This window comes from Bos indicus x Bos taurus, unplaced genomic scaffold (genome assembly GCF_003369695.1).
Source record: "Bos indicus x Bos taurus breed Angus x Brahman F1 hybrid unplaced genomic scaffold, Bos_hybrid_MaternalHap_v2.0 SuperScaffold_100126, whole genome shotgun sequence".
Taxonomy (NCBI): Eukaryota; Metazoa; Chordata; class Mammalia; order Artiodactyla; family Bovidae; genus Bos; species Bos indicus x Bos taurus.
Window position 1 is genome coordinate 150735 of NW_020867066.1, and position 21027 is coordinate 171761.

At 39.1% G+C, this 21027-nt stretch overlaps 1 protein-coding gene across 1 annotated transcript in view; it reads right to left on the reverse strand.

Moving 5' to 3' along the window:
- Nucleotides 1–439: 439 nt before the first annotated feature.
- The window catches only part of LOC113888429 (multidrug resistance-associated protein 4-like), a 227202-nt gene continuing 206614 nt past the window's right edge, over nt 440–21027 (reverse strand). The window contains 4 exon segments of the mRNA XM_027535552.1: nt 440–2245; nt 4946–5080; nt 19249–19354; nt 19792–19964. Coding sequence (XP_027391353.1) covers nt 2174–2245; nt 4946–5080; nt 19249–19354; nt 19792–19964 — 486 coding nt within the window. The 3' untranslated portion in view covers nt 440–2173.

Genomic DNA, 21027 nt, shown 5'->3' on the forward strand with positions numbered 1-21027 from the left:
TCACCTACCTCTGGAGCTGTGATATATGGCATGGGGAGACATGGAGACATGCTGTCCAGACTTCCCTTCAAGGATTCATTGTTCAACTGCTCTGTAAGTGCTGCCAGTGGGCAACCTTAAACTACCAGCCCCTCTGGGGGCAGACTGTGTGCAGTGACCCATCCAGGCGGAGGCATAAAGGCCTGGCCAGTGGACATATCAGGACAACCCTGAAGGGCCATCTTCACTCCAGACACCACATGGAGTCAGCTAAGTCATCTGGACAGTGATTCAGCTTGATATTTTCCTCTGCCCTAATCTGTTCCTCCCTGATTCTACAAATGCTGAGTCTAAGGGCACCTGTAATACACATCCCAACACTAAAGTCTGTCTGAGTCTGCATCCCAGAGAACCAGTCTGCAGTACATTAACAACAACAACAAAATCCTAGTATTTGAGAAGTTTTATTTTAAAATTACTGGTTATATACATATAACATTTCAACCCCCCCAAATAGAATAGAAAACGGTAGAAACAAGGACTTCATTGTGAATGTGGTTACCTTTGGTTTAAAATCCTCAATCTAATCCTCAATTTAATGTTCTCTTATCAAAATGAAATTGTTATATATTAATAACAAAAGAAAAAAATTATGTTGAACCATATTAAACTGCCTTTTTATGGGTTACAAAAAAATATTGAATGCAAACAATTTCACTTGGTTAAATCTAATAGGAAAAAGTCATTAAAATTAGGTTTAGAGAGCATTACACTTATGAATAACTCATGGGTAAAAGACATATTTAATTAAATTAGAAATACATAAAATTATGATTATTAGTCAGTTCTAAGTACCAAAACTTACAGATTACAGCTACAAGACTTAGACTGTATGTACTCATATAGGAAAAATATTGTTAAAAATTAATGTTTCCAATTCAAAAATTTAGAGAAAAAAAAAATCTCAAATGAAGAAAAGCCGAAGGAAAGAAAACATAATATAATGAGCTAGAAAACAGAAGACCATAAAAGGTCAATCAAGCCCTAAAAATGGATACTTTGAAAATTAATAAAAAAAAATGTCATGTAAGATCATTCAAGAAAAAAAGGGAGCCATTTCAAAGAAAATGAAAAAGCAAAAAAGAACACAATTATAGATGCTATAGAGATAAAACACATAAGATATTATAAGTAATATATCAATCAAGCTCAAGACTCACAGAGTATAGATTAATTCCTAGAGAAATAAAACTAAAAATAACTGCTGAAATAACAAACTGAATAGTCCTAGAATAATTACCAAAAACAAACTAGATGGTAATGGTTACATAGCAGTGTGAATGTGATTAATGTACCTGAATTATATGTTTAAAAAGGTTATAATGGCAAATTTTATGTTATGTATATTTTACCACAGTAAAAAATATAAAAAATAAAATATAATAAAATCTTCCATCCAGAAGATGATCAATGATCACATAACTGTCCATTACCAAATCACCTATAAGGCTCCTGATAGCACATTTCTCTATTTTCTTTTCTGGAACATATAATCAATTATTGTTCTTCTATATTTTAACTATGTCTTTTAATTTGATGGGTAGAACCTCTCTCCTCTGTTACTTAAACTAAAGTATAATTTTAGTTTTTCTTATTAGTTTTATCTGTACTATTTTAATTAGAGGTCTTTGGATAGAATAACACAGCCTAGTTCTGTTAAAGAAAATGGTGAGACAAGATGGCAATTTTATAGTCTTCAAATGAACATAATTCCTGGTACAGTTGGAAAGTATTATGTAATTTTGGAAAGAGTAAAAAAAAAACATCTGTGATAACTATGTCTTATACCTTAGAAAGTGAGTTTTGGTTATAGTCTCTCACAGCACAAAACCTGGTAGACAGGTGAACTGGTAGCCTGAATATCTGATTTGGCTAAGACAACAAATAGTATAACATATAAATAAAAGGCTAGAAATAATTGGGTGAAGTTGGAGCAAAAGGTCCAAACAAACATATTTTTTTTGTGCCAACATTTGTTACTTATAGGTGATTTTTTTTTTGTTTTTGTTTTTTTGTTTTTTTTTAAGTACAATACAGCTTATGCAGTGCAAAAACTATTGGGAAAATGCCTTTGAAATAAATTTGACATCATGGTAGGATCATGGCGCTGACGTGAAAATTGTTGCGGTTAGGGTCATCCACTGGAAGCATTCATAACCACAAGGTCACTGTGAGAGATATCTGGCTATTTCTTTTTGAGGTGTATCTGAAGGAGAAAAAGACAAATAAAAACAACATGTTTAAAAGTTTTAAAGTCCTCCATCCTAAGGCAACGCACATCTATCTCCACTCCTTCATGTGAAGCAATTCATACCACTAGTGGAGGCATAGTTGAAAAAACCAGGCATGTATTTATTCTGGAGGAAGCAGCCCTATTAAAAACCTCAGTGGGGCTGGGCTTAATGTCAAATAACCTGTAGATTGACTAGAGTTCTGATTGTTCTGATTCACAGATATGCTTTGTTACTACATTAAATTAAAAAGCAAAATTATTTTACTGACTCAAAACCTAGAGATAAGTTAAAAACAGGATGACAAAGAGGCTGGGAAAGCTAGCATCTGCATAAAGGTTTGTCATTTTCACACAAAATGAGCAACAATAGATTTGGATGTTAATATCAGAATGCAATCCTGTATTTTATAAAAATCTGAGTGATAAGCATTGAAATGCTGGCATATATGTATGAAATATCCTGGCATTTAATTTCCATGGCAAAACAGTTATGGGCCTTCAGAATGTGATCTGTGGATAGTGGATCCCAAGAATGAAAATAGAATCAAAAGCTTTAACAATGACTCTACCAAACAACTTCACTAAAACGGAAGATGATACCAAATAATAGGGCAGGTCCTTGCCAGGCCTCTGGGTTCTTGAATTCTACCAAATTTCTAGCTGAACTGGAAGAGATACAGGTTTTCTGACAAATGTGTCACCAGAACATAAAGGAAATGAAATGTTGTCAAGTTGTTGTCAAATCAAATGTTGTCAACTCTGCTCATAATCATCAGATTTTAGTAGCTGTATCATCTCAGTTTCTTGACAGAGGCACCAAACAAAATGAAATAATGTCAAGGTTTGTGAGCTCTTATCTCAAAGTGTGTTTGGTTGTAAAAGCACTTCAATAGTCATTTTATTCCCCCAAACAAGAATGTGAAAAGTTTTGAGTCTTTAAAATGTACCATCTATCTGAGGCTGACTCACATACCAAGCTGGTTCACTTGGACATATGATTCTAGATCTATTTGATAAAATCTGGCTCCAAATACATTAGTAGGTCCTATCAACAAAGTTATCATGAGAGACAGTGGATATCATACATGAAATAGAATAGCACTAAGACATCCACCTTCATAATAAGTGTACTTTCTTTTTCTCTTGTTGCTTGCATACTTGCTACTGCCCAAACAACACCGCATATGAAATGTTAAATATGAAAATGTCATTTAAAGAGAAAAATTAGAAATTCTGCAAAATTTATTTCACCCACTGGATGATCTGAGGCTATTTCCATTATAATGCAATGGTTTAAAAATAAGGTCTTCTGGTGGCTCATTGCATATTATCTCCCTCTTCCATTTTTTTTTTAAGCTAGCCACATTTTGTGTTGTTATATATTTATGTACTCTCTTGGTGAAACTAAGACCAGCTAAAAGAACAAAAGGAAATACACTTCACTTTCTACTGTTTGAATGTCCCCCCCAAATCAGTTGATTCCTCTCCCCATAGCCCTTCTCAATGTAATTTTTTATAAAGAAAATGCTATTCTTAGCAACTTCTAACCAAAATGGCCTTTACTTGGCAGTCTAAAATACTTGAAACTGAAAGCTGAGACCTAGCTTCCTATTTATAGAGCCATTGTTCTGACCTTTCTTTCTCTCATCTGTTGCCAAGGTGTAGACCACACTGGCTGACAACACAAGTAAGAGAAGCCTTCCCCCCCTCCCCCGCCACCCCCGCAACAGGGCAAGTTATAAAGGGAGTTGAGACATCTGAATGGTTATTAGCAGAGTTCTCGTGGATGGGCTGAGCCTGGGATGGACATGCCCAGTCTCACCTCTCTCTCCTGGTACCACTGCTGACCCTGGAAAAAAATCACTTAAATTTCTCTCTGCATCAGCTGCCTCATTTGTGAAATGAGACAATGAAACCTCACAGGAATTAACTGATGCTACAAACTGCAGGTTGAAAGTACACTACGCTAAGTGTTGGACGTGATTGTGTAATGCTGCCCAGAGATGTGGTCTCTTAGTAGCAGCACCACCCCACTTGAAAGATGAAAACAAAACCTCTTGGAGTCCCTTTTGTGAATCTTCTGATTTTATCTTTAAAGAAGCCCAGAGTCAAAGTTGAGGCACATTTAATTCAATGAATATGGTAACTCAGAAGACAGAAAGGTTACTAACTAAAAAATTACTGCTGCTGCTAAGTCACTTCAGTCGTGTCCGACTCTGTGCAACCCCATAGATGGCAGCCCACCAGGCTCTGCTGTCCCTGGGATTCTCCAGGCAAGAACACTGGAGTGGGTTGCCATTTCCTCCTCCAATGCATGAAAGTGAAAAGTGAAAGTGAAGTCGCTCAGTCGTGTCCGACTCTTAGCGACCTCATGGACTGCGGCCTACCAGGCTCCTCCGTCCATGGGATTTTCCAGGCAAGAGTACTGGAGTGGGGTGCCATTGCCTTCTCCTTTTTCTAACCTGGGACTCTGAGAAGTTACTTAGGTTCTTCTGCCTCACTTTCTCAGATCCCTTCCACCTGGGACCTGTTAAGACCCAGTCATGAGGCTTTTGTTTCTGGAGGCCTCTGATTGAAAGGGCACAGAGTGCTTGTTATCAGACCCTTAGTGGAGATTGTGAGAAGTGAACCTTGGAGACAAATTTCAACCACAACTGCCTGCAGCAGGCTCACCTGTTTTGCTCTTTCAGTAAGAGCAGCGGCCTCAGTCTCACCCAGTTGTTGCACCATCTTATAAAATAGACTGTTTGTGTTTTGTAGCAAATCATATGGATGGCCATATTCTTTCATTCTCCCTGAATCCAAAACCTGTTAGTCAGCAAAAAGAAACTTATTAGGACACAATGTTTTGCAGTAACATAATTCAGACAATATTTTGCAAAGGGGCAGGAGAGGAAGAATTAGAATTTATTCTGGTGGTAGGCCTAGCTGGTGTTTAAATGGTTTGCTTACCCAGTTTGCTAAGTAGACCTAATCTAACCTTTTGTGTTATAATGTTACAGGAAAAGGAAGAAAATGAAAGTTTTAGACTATGGTTACAGGCCCTCAACAGTCTGTAGTATTTTATACTCTGCCCAAGGTATCTGGGGTTGTAATTATTAGTGCTTTTAGTTCAGACTCTGAGCTCTATTTATATAAACATTCAGAGTTGGGAGATTTCTTGATTTAAAAAAATCAAACAATTTAACTAAAATGTAGGTTGATGTCATACAAACCAGATGGCAGTGACTTGATAGCAAATTAATTGCCAAGTTGGTCTGACAGAACCTGAGCAACATTAGGGGTAAAAGTAAATGTTCCTGGAATTTCTTTAAAGTCCTCGACTATGTTCGCTGCCAAGAGAGCCAGAATCCCTAGAGAGATTGAGATGCTTCTTGAAGTTGGCTGTGGTTATAGTTTATTCTTCTGAAAGTGAAAAGTTGGCCAAAAAAAGAACTGCTATCTAATAAGCTTTAGCAGAATTTTTTTACATGGAAGAAATCTATAGAAATCCAGTTTTCTCTTTGGATAAGGCTAAAGATGCAGTTAAGAAATTAAGTTTCAAATTCAGTGATAACGGCCTGCAGAGCACACAGGCACAGCCTAATCTGAGCTCCCGAGGATCTGAATCATTTTCAAAAATTGTCTTTCTTTGTTTCTGTTCTTTCTTCAGTTGCCTGCCTTTCACTCACATTATTGCTCATTAATCTGTCCACTAATTGGAGGAAAAGGAAGAGACTCGTAACTCTGCTTTTCTACTAATTAGTGGCTTTGGTTCACAGTTTCAGAGGGAAGAAAGAATTTGAAACAATTGGCCCAAATGAGGTACCTAGGAAAACAGTTTGATAGTAAGTGCTACTTCATTAAAATCATCTTCAGAGTAAATGCATCTTAAGAGAAAAACGTGAAACTCTAAGCAAGACACAGGTTGTTTTCTACATCTAGGTATTTCAATTAATTCTGTCCCAGGGCAGTTAGAAATGTTTAAGTGTCATAAAGGCCATTTTCTTGTTAATCATTTGTTTACTACTGTGAATCACTGCTAACAGTGACTTTCTCAAAGGAATCCAAGAATAATTGAATCTGTCACATCCACATAATATTTAAAATGTCCTATAATTTACTGTGTCACTTTAGATGTCCTGAATGTGCAATTTACTTAAGCATAGCATGGCCATCCAGGAGTTGGTGATTGACAGGGAAGTCTGGAGTGCTGCAGTCCATGGGGTCACAAAGAGTCGGACACGACTAAGCGACTGAACTATACTAGTGTGACCAAACATAACTACTCCTCCAGACAATGAAGAAGAAACGCAATTTTAAAACATAGGTCTCTCTCATGCTGAAAACTAAATATCAATAAATAAGTAAATTGAATTATTTCATACAGTGAACAACTTTACCTTCAGCAAAAGTAACAACTTTTAAAAATCTCGTATTGAGAGTTGGTGGAAAAGAATTCTGTGACCATAAAGACTTTATATATATTTTAATGGAAGCATTACTCATATATTATCTGTGTCCAACTTTTTATTTATTTAAATTTGAATGAATACAAATTTTTCCATTTCTCTCATATTGTCTAAATCACATGAATGCCACTGAGATGAGTAGTTCTCATCATCTCAACTAATTATTTAAAAAGTCAAAGACAGAAAAAAGTTAATACTCTCAAAAAGCAATAGGACTAACAACATAATGGCAGAAAGATCATTTGGTCAAAATAGTTTGAGCTTTATAAATCTTAGCAACTTAATGGCCTGCATAATATTTTTAAGGGGAGTTTTCAACATTGGAGAGAAGTGACAAAATTGTTATAATCTGTTATAGGGCTTGAACATTTATTAGAACTTGAATTTTAACTTCTAAAGGATAACTTTAGAATGTAAAACACAATATACTTCATTGATACTCTTTTGATATGCAGTTAAACAAATATAGTACCTTAAAGTGAACTGCGTTATGGATACGCCCCAAATGGACAGACTCAAAAGTAACAAACACCATGGTGACTATAAGATCAAAGAAAGCACTCCATAATTAAAATAGCAGTCTTTGGATTTGAAAAGCAAAATAAAATTAGCTGTGAACTGAGGATTTATCATGTAACATGCTTTATAACTATCACTGTTAGTTCTCAAGATACAGTAGACAAACAATGTACATAATTTCCATCAATCCACTCTTCCATTTATTATTCCTTCCTTCTTTCCTTTCATCCTCCCCATCCATCCATCCTCTAAGTACTGAGTATCTATCACTAGAGCACTGTTCTAGGAATGGGAGATTCAAAGGTGAATAAGGCAGTCTATTAGGAAGTTCACAGCCAAAAATGAAGACTGAGTAACTCAGCCAAGGCGACAGAATCAGTTGATGGCAGAGCTGGGATTTGAATGCAAGTCTGAACTTTCATTAATTCTTTCCCATGTAAACTACCAGTGAAAGACACTATTAGATAACATTATCAGAAGTAAAAGAAGGGGCATGAAAATTTTAACATTCAATTTTCTAAGATAGCTTTCCAAATAAATACTTTATAGTATTATAAGGTATCCATGTATTATAAGGTATCCCTCCTCCAGGGGATCTTCCAACCTAGGGACTGAACCCAGGTCTCCTGCATTGCAGGCAGATTCTTTACCATCTGAGCCACCAGGGAAGCCCTATATTATTATATATCTTATAAATAAATATAGTTTTTCTAAGAAAATATGCCTATAATTATAAACATTTCCCCTGTCTACTTTCCAGTGAAATTTTATTATATTCAGGCTCAAATTATTTATTGAGTGCCTTGTATATACTCACAGAAAAAGAAAACCAATTTTATTTAACTTTTAGGATTAATAAAGAGCAAGTTACACATAGTATTTTGGATGTAATGTAAGTAAATTTTCATTAATTTCTGAATTTATTCAGCAAACACTTATTTTATATTTAACTGCATTGATGTCATTATGCAAGGTGCTGTGGAAGAGACAAACACAAGTAAGTCACAGCCCCTGCCTTCAGGGAGCCTATACTGAGAGGAGAGCAAGAAGCAAATCTTCAAGTGTCTATAATGCAAGATAAAAAGCACCACAAGGAGGAGTTTTGTAGTAAATGTTATAACTTCTGGCCAGAGGCTGTGAGAATGAGCTTCAAGAAAGACAGAGGTCAGTGAACTGGGCCTTGAATAATGTATAGACATGAACATGCAGAAACGAGGGTAAGTGACTGAACAGAGCTCATTCCAGACAGGGAACAACAAAGGCCTACAAAAATGGAGGTGAGCCTAGCGGATCCTCAAGGGCAGGCTTATATGGCTTTCCTTGTTCACTGTTGCATCTCAGGGCCCTGGCATTGTACATGGGAGGTAATAGGCATATAATATATGCCAGTTAAAAGTTAAATACAAAAGAAACTAAATTCAGGGCATGACTGGGTAAGCGCCCAATGCTGTGGTTTGTCAAGACTACAGGGTGAGCTCAAGGAGGCAATGAGTCCAGCTGTCACAGGAAACAGTTAAGGCAGGGGATACAGGGATGACAGGATGAGGGATGTGGACCTGGAGGACCACATGCCTCAGGTTGATGGCTGTGGACAAGACGGAGAGTGAGAGGGAAAATGAGGGAGGGTCAAACCAGGGCTGAGGATGGAGGCTTGAAACTCTTTTATGGAAAATATCAGAAAATAGAAGAAAAGGGACAGTCAGAGAGGAAGGGGAGTTAAAGCAATAGAATGTAGTGTGGTCAAGTCTCATCTCAGGGGCTACAAGAGCTGCACTGGAACACAGACTTAAAAAAAGGCCAGGAATAGAATTTTACCAACTCAGCCTATACATTTACTTGTTTGATCAAGGTTCTAGATATTTCAGAACAAATAAATATAAAGCAATTTCAAATTCTCTTTATGTACAGAAAAATATATAACTTTGAATTTTAGCATACTTTATACCTATAAAAAGTGAAAGTCATTCAGTCACATCCGACTCTTTGCAACCCCGAGGACTATAGAGTCCACAGAGTTCTCTAGGCCAGAATACTGGAGTAGATAGCCATTCCCTTCTCCAGGGGATCTTCCCAACTCAAAGATCGAACCCAGGTCTCCTGCATTGCAGGCAGATTCTTTACCAGCTAAGTCACCAGGGAAGCCCACCTATAAGAAAAGTTTCCTGTAATCTCCCCATGTGTTCCCACTCTTCCTGTAACCCAAGTTAAACTATAAACTAAAGCACACACTCACGTTGTTATAACAATCCCTCAACCCCAAGATCTCTCTGGAAATGCCAACCTCAAATTCCTTGTCACTCTCCAGTAGGTTAAAACATACACACACACACACACACACATTCTATTGGATGAGTCAGCCAGTTATATAAACTCGGTGGAGATGCGTTTACCAGATCTGTGGATCTGTAGATATTCCAGGTCCTAGACATAAAAATTAAATGAACCCACTGCAAAATAATTTGATCCATTTTCATTGGCATGATGCCATCAGTGATAATGGGGTGGGTGAAGGGTGATGTGGGGAGGAGGACAGGGTGGAGGAAAAGCCTGGTAAGAAAGAGATGCCAGGGACAGTTTTCAATATGGCAACAGGCAATAAAGGTAGATCCCACTTAGGGATAGGTAGAATGGAGACAAGAAGATCTGAGCCTCAGATCTCTGATCTTGGCTGCCAGGTGACACAGGGAGAGTTATCCAATCTTGGAAGTTGGGTCCCTCATTGGTAAAATGGGTGACTGTGCTTTTCTCAGTGACTACAGTGTGCCAAGTATTAACTTAAAATCCTTTCTTAGGTCTTGAAATAATAAATCATTCTTCTCACCAAGGAAATGATGAAGACTGTGTCACAGTCACCTCCACAGCCACTCTCTCAAAGTTGTTGTGTTTGCACATTAGCAAAAGTTTTTTTTTCTCCCTGACCGGGATTTCTATCTCCAGGTTAGGTATTGTTCCCTCTGAAAACCTGAGTGAAATCTCTTGGCCTGTTTTTGAAGGAGCTTTGCTCTTCTGAAATGTTCTAACTTGGCTCAGCTGGTAAAGAATCCGCCTGCAATGCAGGAGACCCCAGCTCAATTTCTGGGTTGGGAAGATCCCCTGAAGCAGTGATAGGCTACACACTCCAGTATTCCTGCCTGGAGAACCCACATGGACAGAGGAGCCTGACGGGCTACACTCTACAGAGTCACAGAGAGTTGGACATGACCGAGTGACTAAGCACAGTACACAGGCTTATGAAAGCAAAGTTCCTTGCAGGTGAAAAAATAGAGTTCAAGTAAACCTCTGCTTAGTTATGAACTGTTTTGTGCATTTCCAGGTGGGTATGCTACAACAGTTTCTGGCTTTGATTCCTCAGGAAAAAACTATACTAAGAAGAGGTTTCATTTGAGCAGGAAAGTAAAGATTACAAAACCATAAGACTGCCTATGAACAGAAGAGTAGGATCTGAGTTTCCTGGCCCTGCTTTTGGTTATTCAAAATTCATTTCCAAAGAATTCTGTAACTACAGACAGTGAAAATGTTGACCACAGGCAAGGATACTGATAGAGCAATTGCAGATCGTCACGTGCTTCCTTTGCTCACACTTCTAGAGACTCTGCAATGTTACAAAGACTGTAGTGAGGAGGGACTGGAGGGAAGACCTATGCTACTGGCTGAAGAGAAAACAGGTCACAAGCCGCCAGCTAACCCTAAACAGCACAGGAAGAAGCCCTTAATGTAGACACAGTAGTGGTCTTAGAAGAAAGAGGACTTCTAATCTGTCTTGTCCCACTGTTTTGTGGCAGTGGAGCCAGTAAAATTAAATTAGCTATCATTGTGACTTTAATTATTAAACACATCCTATTTAATAAAATTGAAAGAACATCCTTGTAAAATAGAATTCTAAACCTGACACATTAATGGTGCTTCAGTTCAGTTCACTTCAGTCGCTCAGTTGTGTCCGACTCTTTGCGACCCCATGAATTGCAGCACGCCAGGCCTCCCTGTCCATCACCAACTCCCAGAGTTCACTCAGACTCACGTCCATCAAGTCAGTGATGCCATCCAGCCATCTCATCCTCTGTCGTCCCCTTCTCCTCCTGCCCCCAATCCCTTCCAGCATCAGTCTTTTCCAATGAGTCAAATCTTCACATGAGGTGGCCAAAGTACTGGAGTTTCAGCTTTAGCATCATGCCTTCCAAAGAAATCCCAGGGCTGATCTCCTTCAGAATGGACTGACTGGATCTCCTTGCAGTCCAAGGGACTCTCAAGAGTCTTCTCCTACACCACAGTTCAAATGCATCAATTCTTCGGCACTCAGCTTTCTTCACAGTCCAACTCTCACATCCATACATGACCACTGGAAAAACCATAGCCTTGACTAGATGGACCTTTGTTGGCAAAGTGATGTCCCTGCTTTTGAATATGCTATCTAGGTTGGTCATAACTTTTCTTCCAAGGAGTAAGTGTCTTTTAATTTCATGGCTGCAGTCACCATCTGCAGTGATTTTTGGAGCCCAAAAATATAAAGTCTGACAATGTTACCCCATCCATATCCCATGAAGTGATGGGACCAGATGCCATGATCTTAGTTTTCTGAATGTTGAGTTTTAAGCCAACTTTTTCACTCTCCTCTTTCACCTTAATCAAGAGGCTTTTTAGTTCCTCTTCACTTTCTGCCATAAGGGTGGTGTCATCTGCATATCTGAGGTTATTGATATTTCTCCCGGCAATCTTGATTCTAGCTTGTGCTTCTTCCAGCCCAGCATTTCTCGTATGTACCCTGCATATAAGTCAAATAAGCAGGGCAATAATATACAGCCTTGATGCACTCCTTTTCCTATTAGGAACCAGTCTGTTGTTCCATGTCCAGTTCTAACTGTTGCTTCCTGACCTGCATATAGGTTTCTCAAGGGGCAGGTCAAGTGGTCTAGTATTCCCATCACTTTCAGAATTTTCCACAGTTTATTGTGATCCACACAAAGGCTTTGGCAAAGTCAATAAAGCAGAAATAGATGTTTTTCTGGAACTCTCTTACTTTTTCGATGATCCAGCTGATGTTGGCAATTTGGTCACTGGTTCCTCTGCCTTTTCTAAAACCAGCTTGAACATCTGGAAGTTCATGGTTCACGTATTGCTGAAGCCTTGCTTGGAGAATTTTGAGCATTACTTTACTAGCGTGTGAGATGAGTGCAATTGTGTGGTAGTTTGAGCATTCTTTGGCATTGCCTTTCTTTGGGATTGGAATGAAAACTGACCTTTTCTAGTCCTGTGGCCATTGCTGAGTTTTCCAAATTTGCTGGCATATTGAGGGCAGCACTTTCACAGCATCATCTTTCAGGATTTGAAATAGCTCAACTGGAATTCCATCACCTCCACTAGCTTTGTTCATAGTGATGCTTTCTAAGGCCCACTTCACATTCCAGGATGTCTGAATCAAAATTGGGTAAATCCTTCTAGAGAGCCAACACATAAACAAAGTCACAGTTGTTTCTCAATAAGTCTTTTGCTTGATTTGGTAGTGCTAGTGGTAAAAAACACTTGCCTGCAAATGCAGGAGAAGCAACAGACGTGGGTTTGATCCCTAGGTAGGGAAGATCCTCTGAAGGAGGAAATGGAAATCTACTCCAGTATTCTTTTCTGGAAAATTCTGTGGGCAGAGGATCCTGGAGGGCTACAGTCCATTGAGCTGCACAGAGTCAGACATGACTGAGCACAGCACAACAACCAACATAACTACATCCATCTATCTTTGTGCAGAAGTATTCACCAGTGCAACAAAATGTTGTTATGTTATTATTACTCCTTAAGCACTTGTAGTTACATGACTTTATGGGGATAACACTGTTGGTTATGCCCTTCATCAGCATTTGTCACTTCCCAGCCACTTCCCAATTCTTACCACTCATCCTCTGAAGCATTAGACTTTGTAGCAAATTGACTTTTCTTTCTGTCCTTAAATTTCAGAACAATTTTTTGGCATCAAAAGATGTACAAGCATCCCTCAGAGGCTTGGGAATTCAGTTTCAGCACACTACAAGGATGTGACTATCACAATAAACTGAGTCACGAAACCTTTCTGGCTTCCCAGGGCATACAACAAGTATGTTTACACTATACTGTGCCTGTCAAGTGTGCAATGGCACTATTTTTGGAAAAACGAAGTACAGACCTTAACAATAATTAATTGCCAAAAATGCTAATCATCATTTTAGCCTTCAGCAAAAGTCACAATAATAACAACAAGGATCACTGATCACAGATCACCAATATTGATAGCGGATAGTGAAAAAGTTTGAAATACTGTGAGAATTTTCAAAATAGCAAATGCTAGAAGACTCTTGAGAGTCTCTTGGACTGCAAGAAGATCCAACCAGTCCATTCTGAAGGAGATCAGCCCTGGGATTTCTTTGGAAGGAATGATGCTAAAGCTGAAACTCCAGTACTTTGGCCACCTCATATGAAGAGTTGACTCATTGGAAAAGACTCTGATGCTGGGAGGGATTGGGGGCAGGAGGAGAAGGGGACAACGGAGAATGAGATGGCTGGATGGCATCACTGACTCAATGGACATGAGTCTGAGTGAACTCTGGGAGTTGGTGATGGACAGGGAGGCCTGGCGTGCTGCGATTCATGGGGTCGCAAAGAGTGGGACATGACTGAGCGACTGAACTGAACTGATTATAAAAACAGCCCTGAAAGACCTTCAACACTGGGTTGCAATCAAATTTTAATTTGTTTAAAAAAAAAAGCAGTATATGAAAAGCACAATAAAACAGGGTATAACTGTATTTCTAAAGTAAACAAGAAAAAATGCCTAAAAAATCAAAGGTTTGACACAGAATATTACTTTCAAATGGTAATCAGAAAATCTAGAATAACATATAAGGTTTACAACTGGGGAGGATGGATCATAGAGGATAAATACCCAACTCTGAAGCTGGGGGATGCATGTCTCTTGGGGCCCTTAGGTCTAATCCTGCTGTTTCTAACAGAGGAGTCAGCAACTACAACCAGCTTAGACCAAGATGTAAACAAGTGACCTAGTTTACATCTCCTGGTGGGACCTCTGCATGACATCACTGATGACCTCAACCAGGGAGAACATCACTGATGACCTCAACCAGAACTCTTGCATCTTCCTTCTCTCTCAGTCTTCCCTGTTCGCCCAGATGTTCAGTCTCCACACCTAGAACCCAGCATTGACTCCTCTCTCTTCCCTCAGAAAAATGAAAGTAAAAGTTGTTCTGTCATGTCTGACTCTTTGCGACCCCATGGACTGTATAGTCCATGGAATTCTCCAATACAGAATACTGGAGTGGGTAGCCTTTCCCTTCTCCAGGGGATCTTCCCAACCCAGGGACTGAACCCAGGTCTCCCGCATTGCAGGTGAATTCTTTACCAGGTGAGCCACAAGGGAAGCCCTCTTCCCTCAGATCCCATGTTCAATCCATCATACAGTCCACTTGGCTCCACGTCCTTATCTAGCCTAAATACAACCATTTTACCATTTCCACTGCTTGTTGTTATTCAGTTGCTAAGTCGTGTTTGAGTCAGTGATGCTATCTAACCATCTCATTCTCTGCTGCCCTCTTCTCCTTTTGCCTTCAATCTTTCCCAGCATCAGGGTCTTTTTCAATCAGGCTCTTGGAGCTTCAGCTTCAGCATCAGTCCTTCCAATAAATATTCAGGGTTGATTTAATTTAGGACTAACTGGTTTGGTCCCCTTGCAGTCCAAGGGACTCTGAAGAGTCTTCTCCAGCACCACAATTTGAAGACATCAATTCTTCAGTACTCAGCCTTATTTATGGTCCAGTTCTCACATCCATACATGATTGCTGGAAAAACCATAGCTTTGACTACATGGATCTTTGTTATCACCTTAGTCTAAGCTGTCAACAGTCTAGAGAGAAGGCACAGTTATGAGAAACAGTGAACACTGCATTTGGGGAACTGAAAGACCATCAGTGTGGTTTTAGCCATAAAGGAAGGAGGGAGAGCAGAGTGGGACAAAACTAAAAAGGTAGGGAGGGGCCGGGTTGTAAATTGCTTTGTAAAACCACTTTAAGGATTTATTCAAAGACACTGACCAAGAAGGAAAATTTTCAGGCTACAGAAATTAACCAGGAGATACTGGTGGTAAAGCATTAAACAAATGAACCTATTTTGTTAACAGCAACAGAGTTGATTAGTTAAGGGGATAGATACAAACTTTTACATCTGTGGATCAAATGCTGAGTAATAAGACTTAGATGTGGCTGACATATCTGCCAACTTCTGTCCTTTCTTACTGTTTCGCTAACCAATTATACACTCCAAGGTGACAGCATTTTGAAGAATTAAGATAATAAAAGGAAGCTGCTACTATCAATGTAGTAATACCAAAAACATAAATCTAGCATACATTTAGTCCTGTTTGGACAGACCCCTAATTGAGCTGGAGATAAAGCCATCTTTGTGCTGCTGCCTCTAAAGCCTGACAAAGGACTCAATACAGGTAAACTTCACATCACTCATTTCTTGTGAAAGAAGGATGCTTCTGGGACAGTCTGTGAAATACAATACTGAGAGGTGAGGACAAGAAAACAACAGGTAAAAAGTAGAAATAAAGGTTACTTTTCCAATTAGCATTCAAGAACACAAAAATGAGTAAGGATGTTCAATGCTGAACAACGTTTCTGGAATTTGAGTCTCTGTCCTGCAGTCTTGGAATGCTACCCCATCCCTCATGAAAGTAAGCTTGCTTCCTATGGAAATGCTCTAGTCCAGCTGACCAGACACATTGCTTGGAGCCTAGAGCATCTCTTTGGTTAGGGATGTCCCATTCCTGTTATCTGTCTCACCAGAGCTCACTCCTGTGAACATCCAGCTCAGAGGAGTGAGGCCACAGGCACTGTCTCATTGCTGACAGTCTGGTATCTACTCAGTGTCCCCACTGATGATCCCATCTGACAAAACATGTGAAGTAGGGTAGGAGATGATATTCCAGAAATTGCCTAAATCAAAGGAGACAGTAGATATAAGGACATTTAGGTATTACTGTTTTGCCGGGAGCCAGCATATTGCACATTGAGTGCATATTGCATATTGAGTGCAGCACTTTCCACAGCATCATCTTTCAGGATCTGGAATAGCTCAACTGGAATTCTATCACTGCCGGGATCCAGCGTGAGGAGCTCCACCCATGACAAAGGTCATGAGGAAGGAGGCTTGGCATACGCAAAGGCGGGATCGAGCCTCAGGAGTCCCCCTGGAAAGTCTCGAGCATTTACACCCAAAACCAGAGTCTGCCTACTTTCTGCTTTCACCTACACCTCTGACTTTACGGGGGGCTGTCCCCCACTACCTCTCTGAAAAAAGAGTTAGCTTACAGCTCCAGTTAATAATTCCTGGGTGTGACAGTGTTTAACCTACAAACTCCTTTGGAAATCCTCTAGCCTGCCTGAATAGGTTTTTCTGGCCACATGTGATTGTTCAGAGCCTCCCAACTGTGAGAGGCAGGAGATGTTCTAAATTGTCTAAACACAGATTCTTTTGAGTAGTTAAAAGATTGATTAGAAATTGTATTGGTGAAGGGATTTTCACTTGTTGGGCCAATGTTTGCTGCTAAGTTTCCATATCCCTTACCTGCTGTGTCCCTGGCAGTGTATTGATTAATATAATTGGTGTAAGTAGTAGCTTTAATGTTTGTAACCTGGGACCCTTGAGTTAATTCTTTTTCTTGTTATAGCCCACCACACCTTTGCTCTGTAGGAATGCAACTTTATCTAATGCTTTTTGGAGGGTGGCTCCTGACCAATCACCTTTAGAGAAAAATAAGTTTTCTGAAGAAAGGGTCTTAAAATGTTAACAGGCCTCTGGGCCAGAAGATGATGCAAATCACCTAAGCTTTTGCATATGATAAGTTTGCAGGAAGAAAGCGTGGCTTACTGCATGACTCTACCCCTTCCCCCATTATCCTCTATGCATAACTTAAGGTATAAAAACTACTTTGGAAAAACAAAACAAAACAAAACAAAAAAACTACTTTGGAAAATAAAGTGCGGGCCTTGTTCACCGAAACTGGGTCTCCCCATGTTGTTCTTTCTCTTAACTTCTGGCTGAATTATTCAGCCTCTTTTCTCCACTGAATTTCCTCACTGAGCTATCCTTATTCTATTACTCTTTATATCCTTAATTAAAGTTTAATTAAGCAATTGTTTCCTGATCTTCGCCTACGCCATCTCTCCTTCGAATACCCTGGATCAGCTGGGGCTGGTCCCCGGCACTGTTTATTTCGGATTATTACCTACTTATTATGGACATAAAAATCCCTGTTTAACTCCATCTTTTGCTTTTTATGCATTTTGCAGATCTTCTCTATTTGCTTCATCACTAATCAGCATCACTGGATACAGTGACAACAGTTAGCATCTGTAAAATGAGTGAAATCAGATCATTTTCACAGGCTGAAGATTATCTTGAAAATACCTTGCATTCCTTTGGGATTATTTGCAGCCAAAGGTTTTTACTTTGAGGGATGAGTTGCTTAGCATTTCATAAAGCCACACCCTAAGTTTTATTGAAACTCAGCAGGCATCAGAGAGATAGGACAAAAGGAAAGAGAAAAAAAGAAATAGAAAAGAAAAGGATGGACAAAGAAAGGGAATGAAGCTATGGAAGGAAATATTAACTTACTAAGAAGGAAGAGCAAATCAGGCCAGGAAGGAAGATATTAGACTAATATCAGAGACTAAGCCTAGGGCCTACTGTCTGTGCAGAGTCCAGATTTACTGTGTAAGAGATTTGCTAATTGCTTATCTACAGTGTCTCATCCCCTGATCTACTTTTTTTTCTGCACTCTCATTTGTGATGCTGAGGCTGATCTCTGTAAATCACATTTCAGAGATTCTTTGGCCAGCTCCCCTCTGTTAGGTTCTGCCAGTAGGGAGCATAGAGGGAGATTCAAGGTGGGAAGCAGAGCAAATGGTCCATGTGATATCTGCTACTCCTGCAGCATCACCCTAGCAATGGGACCTGACTCCAACTCCCAACTTTTATCAGCACAAGAAGAACTAGCCTCATCCTGCTCCCTCACAAATAAGACCAGCAACTGGGCAGTGACCTCTTCCTGGAGGCCTGAGCACTGACTCTTTAGAGCCTCGCTTCTAAGTTCTTAGTACTGGAAATCCTAGGACATGGTAGCTGTGTCCTAAAATTATTACCCTGATGTTTCTTTCCCTTTCCTAGCCCTCCAATTCCTATGTAACAAATTCCCTATATTAAACCCCTTCTGCTGAAATACTTTGTTTTTATCACTAGGTTTTTTCTTTTTTCTTTTTTTTCATGGAATCCCCCTACAGCAACAAATATGAAATCCTATAACCTCAGTCAACAACCTCGTGGCAGTCTAATTTTTGATTAAGGGAATCCAAAAATGCTGAAACAACCATGACTTAATGAAAATGACTAAGTTCTACCACTCTGAGAGGGCAATGGCACCCCACTCCAGTACTCTTGCCTGGAAAATCCCATGGACGGAAGGGCCTGGTGGGCTGCAGTCCATGGGGTCGCTAGGAGTCGGACACAACTGAGCGACTTCACTTTACTTTTTCACTTTCATGCTTTGGAGAAGGAAATAGCAACCCACTCCAGTGTTCTTGCCTGGAGAATCCCAGGGATGGGGGAGCCTGGTGGGCTGCCGTCTATGGGGTCACACAGAGTCGTATACAACTGAAGCAACTTAGCAGCTACCACTCTGAATAATATGGAGATGTATCTGGGATTTGCAATATTTTCATGGTTGGCCATCTTAAAGTATAATGACAATTCAAATAAACTTTCAATATGACAATATGAAATTACTGAATATATTACTTAGTAGCACATTCTTAAAGCATAAATAAGTACCTGAGTTATTATCAGGAATGAGAGGAAAAATTAAGAAAAAATTAACTTATTGGAGATTCCTATCAAGTTTTACAATGATGGATACTTTGAAAAAATTAACATAAATGGAAACAACTTAAATTCCACAGATGAGGGTCTTACCATTATCCATTTACTGTCAATAATGGTATTCAACCTGTGTGCAATGGTCAGTATAGTGCACTGGGCAAATTTCTCATGGATTTCTTCTTTTATTAATTCATCAGTTCTAGAAACAAAGAAGATAAATTTAGTTCAGTAAATACAAGAAAAGTAGACTTAAGGCTTAAAAATTTCATAAGATATTTTTGCAATGCTTTTTTTTTAATCAATATATTAAGATATAATCATGTTCTTGAAAATCTAAGTATAAAAAATCTCCTTAGAAATTTACTATTTTTCACAAAAAAAAAAAAAAAAAAAAAAGGGAAATTACTTGAAGCTATCAGGAATTATCCAGTTCCTGATCTAGCTTTCTTGGGATGCCTCATAATAACATTAACATGATATAATATGTTTTGGTTTCTTTGTTTTCTGGAATTAATGTTATTAAGAGTCGGTGTGGGCAAAGAGAGCACTTAGAAATTTCTCTCAGAATCACTAAATGTTTCACTTTTACCACATTTAAAATCCAGATTCCAAGTTTCATAGATCTCAGTTCCATACCTTGGATCCACGTGTGATGTTGCTTTGTCAATAATCAATATCCGATTTTTCCTGAGAATAGCCCTGGCAAGGCACACCAATTGTTGCTGTCCAACGCTAAAGTTCAATCCATATTCTACTAATTCAGTATCCATTTTACCAGGAAGATCTCTGATGGTTTCTTTAAGTTGTACCTGTGGATACAGAAAGAATGACATTTTCCTAAACTAACTACTAGTGAAGTAGACAAGCTTCTTAAACATTAGACCTTTGAAGTCTTCAGGACTTATATATCTTAACATGTACAGTCAAGTGATGGGAAGAGCTCCTTCAAATTAGTGTTCACTGAGAAAGATGGTGTAAGCAGCTTTTGACAGGAAACTGTTCTCTGCAGGTGGTTCCTCTGTCTTATCACTAACCTTGAACCAGGAACCCCCATGCTAGCACATTTTTCAAATCTTTTGATCACACGATACTTTCCCTAACTTGTTGGTTCTTTCCATAGATCAAAGAGGGAGGAATAAAGAACAAGTAATTAACAGATGACCAAATCTCTTCCCTAGCTTTCCCTTCAGTAATCTCACTAACAAACTGTGTGAACAAAATAACATCTTAAAAAAGATCCCAACAAGTTCACAAGCCTGCACACAAACCTGTAAACAGTGGAGGATGGCAATGACTTTGACTCTCATCTCAATAATTAACTGGCATTACTTTTCTTTTTAAAAATAGATTTAAGCTGAAAAGAATCTTCAGAAGTGGCTTTAGGGGGACAGTGAGTCAACCATCTACCCAGATTGCCAGCATTCTGAATAAAACCAACTTTCCTTTCTACCAACATTAGTCACTCTTTCAAGTATTGATTTTTGAGTGGTGAGCAGCTGGACTTTGTTACCTAATCGGTAACAATGGTAGAATCAACTCAGGACAGAAAAATCCAGGTGTCCCTCATTCCTGCCACCTGAAATCCACCAGAAACTCTACAAAGGGATTAGTTAAGAAGTCTCTCAAAAAATGAAGCTATTTCTCCCAGTGTGGTCTAAACAAAAAAGTTGAAAAGGATCTTCATGGTTGGGTCTTATTTCCCAAAGTACATTCTGCATGGGAGTTGCTACAATAAAGGGGGACATTTTCTTTTTAATTATTGTAAGAAGTGTGGTTCTCTAAAGATACAATTTATCAGCATTTTTCCATTTTGGAAGATCTAAAGGTCTCTAAAAAAAAAATACAAACAAGGCAAAGTGCACCTCATACATT